An 11,314-nucleotide genomic window follows, 5' to 3' on the forward strand; every position below is an offset into this window, starting at 1 on the left:
ACTAGTATATTTCACAATTCGCTTGACAAGTTGGGCATGCGTAACGTTTTTGCTCCAACTTGAGGGGGAGTGTTGTTGACCAGATGTTCTAGTCATATTAGGAAATTTCTTTCTTATTATATTAGGATTTTATTTATTTCCTTTTTATATAGATATTATGTAATTAGGTTTTTTCTTATGTCCTAGTATAACCCTATTGGGCTCGTTTGGTACGTCGGACTGTACTGACTAATTTCCGTCGGATAGTATTAATCTGTTTCGGAGAGTACTGTCTATTTATCCATAATATTATAAGGCGTTTGGTGCTGTTCCGGATAAATAATATGACTAAGTTATACTGTATTTTGTGATGTTTCGGATAACATCAGAGCAGACTATTTATAAATAAAATAATAATAAAAAATCTTTGATAATTTTAATGAAAATTGAGATTCAAATGACACAAATTTTTTTTTGGTAAGATTCATATGACAAGATTTGTTTTTCAATTGTTTTTGCCAAGATTTTTTTTCATATAACCCATTATCATAATTGTAATATCTCATAAAAATTCCAACATACTCGCATACGTTAATAAAAACGGTACCAAATAATGTATAATTCAAAGTGATCACATATTAAGGTGATAAGAGCAAACGAGAAAGTTGTTTATAAACCAAACTACATCAAATAGTGAATCTCAACTCCCTCACCCCAAGTAAGAGAAGAACAAATGCTTTTCTCATAGCATCATCCAATGTCAGCCTGTCAGGAATATTTTTTCATCACTTGCTTTCTCCAAAATTAGCCGTAGTGCCTTAATTTGGTCATTAATAGACAAGTCCATCTTTGCTTTTCTAATAGCAATTGACAAAGAAAAAAATGGTTCCTAGAATTCAGGTTCATACAATTTTAATTTTGTAATTTTGCTCTCCTAGTCGTCAGGTATGTATGTATTCAATTAAACTACCAACACTAGCACAGTTGTTTGTTTTTGGACGAAAACTGGCAATACTCTGTTTAATACCAACAATCTAAATATTCCCATAATGTCGAATCACTATATCACATACAAAGAAAACATTCGATTAAAAAAAATGCCAAAAAAAAATAAATTTATAACCTAATTTCCACTAAAAATTTGAAATATATAAAGCATATTGGAGAGTATGAAAAGAAGAGAGAGTGAGAGATGGATACCTGGAGAAGAGTGAAGAAAATAACATGTGGAGAAGATAGTAGAGAACAACCCTAGGGAGAAGAAGATGAAAAGAGCATCTGATTTTTTTCGTAGAACGCGTGTTCTTTTTTTCTAGCAGTATAATTAAGCGTGTATTATCTAAACCGGGGTGTGTGAGTTGTATTAGTTAGTCAGGTAAGGAGAGTATTAAAAGCCCAACCTGTATAAAATAGTCGGGTAATTAAATAATACAAGTTGACACCAAACACCTGACATAGACTATTTACTCCTATCCAAAGTCTAATACGATGTACTAAACGAGCCCTAAGGGCTCGTTTGGTACACAGGACTGTCTTGGCATGGACTATGCTTAGGGACTGGCTTGGCTTGGCTTGACTTGGTCTAAGTTGGATAACACTTATCCTGCGTTTGGTGTATGCTTGGACTAGGACTATAATTTTTTTATTTTTTCAAAAATATATATATATGTATTTTATAATATATATAATATATATGTATATATGTATATAAGTATATTATAATAATATTATATATTTTAAATAATATTAACGTACATACATATATATAAGTGTATATAGGTGTACATATGTATATTATAATATACATGGGTATAATACATATACATATATTTATATATATGTATGTATATTATAATATATAATATATATATGGGTATGTTATAATAATAATATACATGTATATACGTGTATATATGTATATTATATATGTATGTATATATACATATATTATATATATTATAAAATACATATGTATATATAATATATGTATAATATATGTATATATATTATATATTATAATATACATATATATACGTATATACATGTATATAATATATGTGTATATAGGTGTATCTATATATTATAATATATACATGGGTATAATACATATACATATACATATGTATATTATAATAGATAATATATATGGGTATGTTATAATAATAATATACATGTATATACTTGTATATATGTATTTATTATAATATATACAGTATAAATATATAATGTATATATCTATATACGTGTGTATATGTATATTATAATACATACATGGGTATAATATATACACATATATGTATATATACTTATATATATGTATTATAATAATATATATTACATATATACATGTATGCTATTATTATAATATTAATATGCATATGTATATGGGTATATTATAATAATAATATACGTGTATATATCTATATGTATTTATATATTATATATGTATATATGTGTTTATATATATACATGTATATATGTACCTTAATATATAATATAATATATGTTACATATATACATGTATACATGTATGCTATTATTATAATATTAATATGTATGTGTATATGAGTATATTATAATAATAATATATGTGTATATATCTATATGTATTTATATATATTATATATGTATATATGTGTATATATATACTTGTATATGTGTATATACATGTATATATGTACATTATAGTATATGTGTATGTAATAATAATAATAATAGTAATATATGTTTAGTATTACAATATAATATATGCATCTCATACATTGATAAACATAGGACTAACTAATCCTCCCTTTCTATATGGGATTAGTAGTTTCTTCTTAAGGAGGTGTTTTTGGTGGGCCCGGTATTAGCAATCCCATCTAAGACTAGAATTAAATGAAACAAACATGGTACTAAATTTAGTCCAAGCCAGTCCAAGCCAAACCTGTGTACCAAACGACCCCTTAGGGTTTTAACTTTGTATTATAAATACCTCATTTCGGAGAATGAAACACGTATTCTATTGTTTGACTGAAGTTACCGCAGCATGAATGGACGGTGGACTAAAAAGAAGTTAAAAACCAAGAGGAAATACAGCCTGCCCTGGAATTATTTCACACATCATCATTGGTCAGACGAAACCGGGCACGAAGAAGCCTCAAGCCTTTGTAATAGTCAAAGTGAGACCAAAAACTGAAAGCGAAAACCCTAGACGCCATAGAACTTTCGGTCGCAATATTTAAAAAGGTTCGTTTTTATTACCGATTATCACCATAGCTTCTTTCACTGCTCGATTTCTCTATATTAAATGGTAGTTGATTGTGTTGGGGAGAGTTTCTTTTTCTCATAGTTGTCTTCAACTACGATTCGATTTCAGAGAGTTTATCAGTTCATCTTCTAAAATATGATTTTTTTGGAACATCTTTTACAATGCCATTAGGTCGTAATTGAAACAAAGTTAGATAGTTAGGTTGAGACGGAACTGTTGGGAGCAATATTTGGACAATGGTATTTCCTGTCCTTTGGTCCAAAACAAGACCCAATATGTTTGATTTTTGAGGTTCTGTCCTACATTAATTTTTGTAGTTCACTCAAGTGGTAATTTCAGTTCATGTTAAGAAACTTGGCTTTTTTTATTTTTAATATAGGATGGAAGTTGGAGTATGGTAATTCATAATTTGAGTAAATATATATGGCTACATGAACTTAAAAAAATGCTTCTATGTCTTTTTTTGTTTACTCTTTTTTATTGATTATTAGAAGTTTCTTATTGTCTCATTTTATTAGAGCTCTCATTTGAACTAACTTTCAATTGGAGTGCTATTGAATGATATATGTTGGCTATATTGTTGTTTTTGTTCTGTCAACAGTAAACTCGCAATGGCAGATGCTCATGAATCAGATAAGAACATTGAGATATGGAAGATCAAGAAATTGATCAAGGCATTGGAATCTGCAAGAGGCAATGGCACCAGTATGATATCTCTTATAATGCCTCCACGTGATCAAATTTCTCGGGTCACTAAGATGCTGGGTGATGAATTTGGAACTGCTTCAAACATCAAAAGCAGGGTCAACCGTCAGTCCGTGTTGGGTGCTATTACTTCTGCTCAACAGAGGCTGAAGCTGTATAATAAGGTTCCTCCCAATGGGCTGGTTCTTTATACAGGAACAATTGTTACTGAAGATGGCAAGGAAAAGAAGGTGACAATTGACTTTGAACCGTTCAGGCCTATAAATGCCTCTCTGTATCTATGTGATAACAAGTTTCACACAGAAGCTCTAAATGAACTTTTAGAATCTGATGATAAGTTTGGTTTTATTGTCATGGATGGAAATGGTACTCTCTTTGGGACATTAACTGGAAACACACGAGAGGTGCTACACAAGTTCACTGTTGACTTACCAAAGAAGCATGGAAGAGGAGGGCAGTCAGCTTTGCGTTTTGCCCGTCTTCGGATGGAAAAGCGGCATAACTATGTGAGAAAGACTGCAGAACTTGCCACACAGTTCTTCATCAACCCTGCCACCAGTCAGCCTAATGTTTCTGGACTCATACTTGCTGGTTCAGCCGACTTCAAGACTGAGCTGAGCCAGTCGGATATGTTTGATCCTCGCTTACAAGCAAAGATATTGAATGTCGTTGATGTCTCCTATGGGGGAGAAAATGGGTTCAATCAAGCTATCGAGCTGTCTGCAGAGATTCTATCTAATGTAAAGTTCATACAGGAGAAGCGCTTGATTGGCAAGTATTTTGAAGAAATCAGCCAGGATACGGGAAAGTATGTCTTTGGTGTAGATGACACATTGAAGGCTTTGGAAATGGGTGCTGTTGAAATCCTAATTGTGTGGGAAAATCTGGATATCACTAGGTATGTGCTGAAAAACATTGCAACTGGTGAGATTATCATAAAGCATTTGAACAAAGAGCAAGAAGCCAACCAGAGCAATTTTCGGGATCCAGATACCTCTGCGGAGTTGGAAGTTCAGGATAAGATGCCGTTGCTTGAGTGGTTTGCGAATGAGTACAAGCGCTTTGGTTGCACACTTGAATTTGTAACCAACAAATCCCAAGAAGGGTCCCAGTTTTGCAGAGGATTCGGTGGGATTGGAGGCATCCTTCGCTACCAGCTTGACATAAGATCATTTGATGAGCTATCTGATGATGGCGAAGTATATGAGGATTCTGATTAAAACTGTTGGTGCTGCCGAGTGTGGGAGGCTTTAGCAAGTATGGCGTATCTTTGTTGCTGCTGCTACTGGGGATTGAAGTTTTGATGGCTTCATACTTTCAAAACTGCATCCAGGGGATAGGTTATTGTTTCCGGTAATATTTCTCTCTCACTTTCATCACCGTTCTACCTTTATCATCTTTTGAAGTAATTGGGCCCTGCTATGTATCGTGACTTCCTCACAGGTTTTGCCATAGAAAACTGTGAGGTGGTCATGAGTTTATTCCGTGACCAGAGTGTATCTTTAGTGGTTGCTTGAAGTTGGCTCAATCAAAATACCCGTTGGTATTGGAACTTTCTGTCAGGTGTCTTTCTTTTTAGTTTTTCCCTATCTCATAATTATTTTGTGAAAATGAGAAATATTAGAACTATAAAGGATTAATTTTCCCTTTTCTTTTTAATTTTTTCCTTTTCACTAGCAAACATTTTGTCGAGTCAATTAATCTGATGGGGTTACCTTACATCTCGATCTCGCCTAGGCTTTTGGCTCTACAAAATTGTTACGGTGTAACCTCATTCCATGTTAGATGCCTTTGGGTCCAACCGCCCTCAGGAAGTCATGATTTGTTAACCATGAGTCAAACTTACCGAACAGAAGAAACCATGATTCTACAACTTGATCCTCCTGATTCAATGCCCATGGGAGCTTTCATTCACACCCAGATTTGTACTCAACACACCCAGGGCTCTTAACTTTTAACACTTTATGCTTATTATCTTAAATTTGCTTTTACTATTACATTTGATTGATTTAAAAACTTTCCCTCATTGACCAAGGTTTGTTAACCCACTTTGTCCCATGTCATCAATTCCATAAAAAAGTATGTTGACTTTGATGACGTGGCAAGAGTGATTTTGTAATTTAATACATGCAGGGACGGATTCAGGAATTTTTCTTCCGGGGGTCAACTTTTAAAAGGTTAAAAAAAATTTCTACAAAATATACCTATAAATATTTTTATTATTAAGAAATCCTTTATTCAAACTAAAGGTAACAAAACAAAATTAAACATCCTTGGAAAAAAATAAAATAAAAAACCTCAACAACTAATCAAGAAAAACATCAATATTCATCCCATAAAAATAAAACGATAAATTATCATTCATATATAATTCATTGAGAAAACAATTGAGAAAACACATATTAAATCAAGTAACTTCCCCAGATGAGTCTTTCACATGTGGGTTCACAAACTCTAAAAGCAGAACAGTTGTTTGGATGGCTAACAGAGACAAAACTGTCAATAGCCTTGGCGCCAGAGTTTCGCTTCGAAAAGATGGCTCATTGGTCTTGAGACCGATGTGGATGGCGCAACTGTCTGGCAGACCAGCACCAACTCCAGTAGCCTTGATGTTGAGAGAGCAGAGCTTTTGAATTCTGGCAACCTTGTTCTGAAAGATGCACATGGTAAAATTCGATGGCAAAGCTTTGATTTTCCCAATGACACTGTTCTCCCAAACCACCCTTTGCAAAGAGCAAGAAGCTGATATCCACTTTAGGAAGAGGGACTTTTGGACGAAAAAAAGGAAGCGCTTTGCGTGCACTCCTTCTTGCTGCGCTGAAGTTGAAGTTGCTGCAACCCTTTGAGGCATTTCCTCGAACAGATGGCGGGCATGAATTGCCCAGCCATCCAGCCATTGCAGGGGTCAATTTTTCTTCCTCTAGTGGCGGATTCTGGAGTTGCAGGGGTCAATTGACCACCCTTGCTCCTATGTGGATCCGTCCCTGAATACATGGGTCCTAGTTTTTAATGATGTGGACTACATGTGGGTAAAATAAATAATAAACAATTCTTTAATTTTTTAAAAATATATATAAAACAAGAAAAAGAAAAAAGCAAACCCATCCCCTAGCTGCCTCCCTATTCTCCCCTTCCTTCGCTTATCAACCCTAAACCCAGCCCCCAGCCACCTTCCCACCAACCAAGCCCCACCTCGATCTCACATGCCTCTTCTTTCCGATGCGTACCTCTTGATGCATGAGCATCCATCCTAGCAAAAAAGGGCTAAGTTTTAGCTATATTAAATTATTAAGTTAATTGTTTTCCTATTTTTACTAGGATTTAGTTTAATTTCCCATTTTGGGTTTAATCCTAGGCTGATGTACTCTAGTATAAATAGGATATTAAAAGGCTATTGTATTAAGTTTTTATCAATATAATTTCAGACTTTAGTATAAAGAGCTTTCTTTGGGAATTTTGCCTTAGAACTCAATTATCTTTGTTCCAACTTCAATTCTACAGCTTTATCTTTATATTCTCTGTATTTTTGGATTGTTTGGGTCACTGGGCAACCGCTGTCCTGCATCAAATTGGTATTAGAGCCTAGGTTAATCCTTGTTCCACACCATGGTTGGACGTTCTCGGTCGTGGACGAGGGAACCAAGCCCAACACACAGAGATGGCTTAGATGCGAGGTATGATGGAAGACTTGTTGATAGCGGTGCAAGCCCTCTAACGACAGGAACACGTGGATGCCTATGTGGAGATTTCAGAATGCAACTACGAACCCTTACACATACCAGAAGGTTGTGATGAGGATGAATATGACGGACGTCGACAACCCTTTTCATGAAGTTGGAAACCATGGTGATAGTCATTGAGGTGGATTGGAAGAGCGGTTGGTTCGTGCATTGGATTTGAATGGTGGAGGAATTAAAATTGAAGTTGTTGATTTTTATGGAAAGATGCATGCCGAAGATTATTTGGATTGGGAAGCAAGCCTAGAGAATTATTTTAAATGGAAGCCTATGACAGATGATTGCAAGGTGTTGTTTGTAAAGCTTAAATTGAAGAGTACCGCGCTTCAATGGTGGGAGAGAGTTGAAGAGCGACGTGTTCGACAAGGGAAGTAGAAAATCAACACATGAGAGCATATGAAAGCCAAGTTACACAATTAGTTTCTACCAACTAATTACACTATAGAGTTATATGAAAGGTTTCATAACTTAAAACAATGTGACATGTCTGTTGAAGAATATACGTCCGAGTTTGATAATCTCTCGCTTTGAGTTTGTTTTAATGAGACTAATGAACAGATGACATCTCATTACCCCTCTGGTTCGAACAAGGCTATTAGAGATGAGTTGGTTGTGGTTTGTTTGTTCAACCTTGAAGATGCTCGACAATATGCCTTAATGGCCAAGCCCCAACTATTGTGTCATGGAGGAAGGAGAGTTGTTTCTAGATGCCCATATAATTATTAGCACGTAAATACAACAATTGTTCGAGGGGTTCGAAGCGAACAAGGAGCCCGTGTTGATGTTGGCTTACCATTGATGCGAAAGGAAGTAAAGGAAATGGGTTGCAGCAGCAGGTGCAACAAAAGAGAGTTGCCAAATCTTGATGCAATTGTAGGGTGACCGGTCATCAATTGCCAAACGACTGGTTAGTTTTTCCAGTGAGCATGCAATTGCTAAGCGATCGGTCGTCAATTGCCAAATGATCAGTCCCCTTGTGAACAGTGACGCATGTTGTTTTGGTGTGTTTGACTTAGTTTTCCTATTATTTTGGGGTTTTCGAGCCTATTTTAATAGGATTTTAGTTTCATATTTTTAGTTAACTTGTAGCAAAAGTCCTATGCATTATAAATAGGACTTTTAGGGCTATGTTAATTTAAGAAGAGAAGACAAGATAGGAGAATTCAAGAGTGAATTTTCAAGGGAGAAACACAAGACATAATTCAAGAGTGAATTCTTGACTGTTTACAAGGGCATCAAGGGGTTTGAGCAAGGGTGAGAGAAAAGAGAGCTATGGTTCTTCTGAGAGCTAAGAGGGTTCAAGATTTTAACCAAAGTTAATCTTACATACTAGTGAATTTCTCGGGTGGATTACAAAGAGTACGTAGGCATGAGGCCGAACCTCTATAAATCTTTGTGATCTTGTGTGTTTATTTTTCTCTTTTCGGTGTGCGCGTGTTTTATTCTCAAAGGGATTTGTGTGTCGTCGCTTAGCACAACAGCCCGAACTAGTGGTAGGAATATGGTGGGTGTTGATATGAATGAAAAAGGGAAGGAACTTATGAAATTTGGGTCTTAAAACATTGTTGTTCCAAGCAATCCCAGGGGTGGCAGCACATCCCAAGTGCGTTGTTACACATGTGGTGAGAAGGGGCACACGACTTATGGTTGTAAAAAAAAAAGGGTGAATTTGGCAGAGTATGAAGATGAGGTAATTGATTTTCCTGAACCAATCTATGACAATTTTGGCAATGAAGAGGAAATTATTGATCTATTACTAGTTGAAGGAGAATCTTTGGTGGTTAGGGGAGTGATGACAACTCCCAAAATTGAGGAAGAAGATCGGCGTCGTCATAATATATTCAAAACATGAGTGCTTTGTGGGGGGAAATGTATGCAATGTGATTCTTGATGGAGGAAGTAGTGAAAACATTGTCTTAAATGAGGAGGTAGAAAAACTTAAGTTACAGATCGAGAAGCATCCTAATCTCTACAAGGTTGCATGGTTTCAAAACGGAAACAAAGTACGAGTTACTTCAAGGTGTTTGGTTAAATTCACAATATGTAATACTATTGATGATGAAGTGTGGTGTGACGTTGTTCCCATGGATGCATGTCATATCTTATTAAGAAGACCTTAGTTGTTTGACAAAGACATGATCTACTATACTAAGGCCAACACAAATTTATTTCATTAAGATGGGAAGAAATTGATTTTGCAACCACTCAAAGAAGTGAACGAAGCTCCCAAAGTAATCAAAGTTAGTAGGTTTTTAACACGCCACAATTTTGAACTTGAGAGTGAAGATATGGGAGTTATGCATGCACTTGTTGCTAAGGAAATAGGGTGTGATCAACTGCCGAAATTTAATAAGTATTTGAAAGAAATTCAACACATATTGATGTAGTTCCAAGAGTTAGTTGGTGATGAGTTACCATAAGGTTTATCGCCAATAGGAGTATTCAACTGCTATTGATTTGGTTCTTGATGAGGCATTACCTAACCTTCCTGCTTATAGGATGCCACCCACTCAATGAGCTGAAATTCAGAGGCAAGTAGAAGATTTAAGTATTAAACGATTAGTGCATCCTTTTGCATGGTTCCAACATTATTAACACCAAAGAAATATGGAACATGGAGGATGTGTGTGGATAGTCGCGCTATTAACAAAATTACGATAAAATACTAGTTCCCTATCCCTCGACTAGAAGATATGCTTAATATGTTGGTAGGATAGAAGATGTTCTCCAAAATTGATTTGAGTAGCAGGTATCATCAAATTCGCATGAGGAGTGGTGACAAATAGAAAATATATTTCAAAACTCCTAATGGAATTTACGAGTGTTTAGTGATGCCATCTGGATTCTCCAATGCTCCTAGCACATTTATGCGAGTCATGACCGAGGTACTAAAACCTCACTTGGGCTTATTTGTGGTTGTTTATTTTGATGACATATTAATATACAGCCATACACATTTAGAGCATTTAGTCCATTTGCGATGAGTTATGGAGGCTCTCCATAAGGAACAACTTTATATAAACCTTAAAAAATGTTCTTTCTTGTGCGACAAAGTTTTGTTTATGGGTTTTGTTGTTTCACCTAGTTGCTTGCAAGTAGATCTTGAGAAAGTAAGAGTTATTATGGAGTGGTCAATGTTGCAATCTGTAGGTGATGTTCGAAGTTTTCATGGATTAGTTTCAATAGGAGGTTCAGTCATAATTTCAGCTCTATTATGAGTCTGATCACGGAATGCTTGAAAGAAAATAGTTTTGAATGGTCAAAATGAGCAAAACAAGCTTTTGAACAAATAAGAAGATTGATGACTGAGGCTTCAACACTTGCTATACCAGATTTTGAGAAGTTATTCACTATTGAGTGAGATGCATCCCATGTGGGAATAAAGGGCTGTTTTGAGTCAACAAGGAAAGTCGACGGAATTCTTTAGTGAGAAGTTGTCAAGTGCTAAATGTCGCTATTCTACATATGATTTGGAATTTTATGCTTTGGTTCATGCAATTCAACATTGGGAGCATTACCTCGCTTATAAAGAATTCGTGGTTTATTCAGATCATCAAGCTTTAAGGTACTTGAGTACTGAAAAGAAGTTGAATGTTTGACATGTCAAATGGAGTTTCTACCTTTAAGAATTCAACTTTTCTAT

The 11,314-nt window shown here is 35.2% G+C and overlaps 1 protein-coding gene across 2 annotated transcripts; it reads left to right on the forward strand.

Annotated features, from left to right (window-relative positions):
- On the forward strand, positions 2,994-5,653 carry LOC18783674 (eukaryotic peptide chain release factor subunit 1-3). Of its 2 annotated transcripts, none has more exons than XM_007215341.2 (2): positions 2,994-3,207; positions 3,831-5,653. In XM_007215341.2, the coding sequence occupies exon 2, from the start codon at positions 3,841-3,843 to the stop codon at positions 5,152-5,154; it is 1,314 nt and encodes a 437-aa protein (XP_007215403.1). In that variant the 5' UTR covers positions 2,994-3,207; positions 3,831-3,840; the 3' UTR covers positions 5,155-5,653. The 2 variants fall into 2 exon arrangements, with proteins under 2 accessions (XP_007215403.1, XP_020415967.1); XM_020560378.1 differs by lacking the exon at positions 2,994-3,207 and adding an exon at positions 3,245-3,468.

The sequence above is a fragment of the Prunus persica genome, chromosome G3 (genome assembly GCF_000346465.2).
Source record: "Prunus persica cultivar Lovell chromosome G3, Prunus_persica_NCBIv2, whole genome shotgun sequence".
In the NCBI taxonomy this organism is placed as follows: domain Eukaryota; kingdom Viridiplantae; phylum Streptophyta; class Magnoliopsida; order Rosales; family Rosaceae; genus Prunus; species Prunus persica.

Bases quoted from the DNA above. Each gene is read 5' to 3' on its own strand.
- LOC18783674 (XM_007215341.2), top strand. From the start codon at position 3,841: ATGGCAGATGCTCATGAATCAGATAAGAACATTGAGATATGGAAGATC.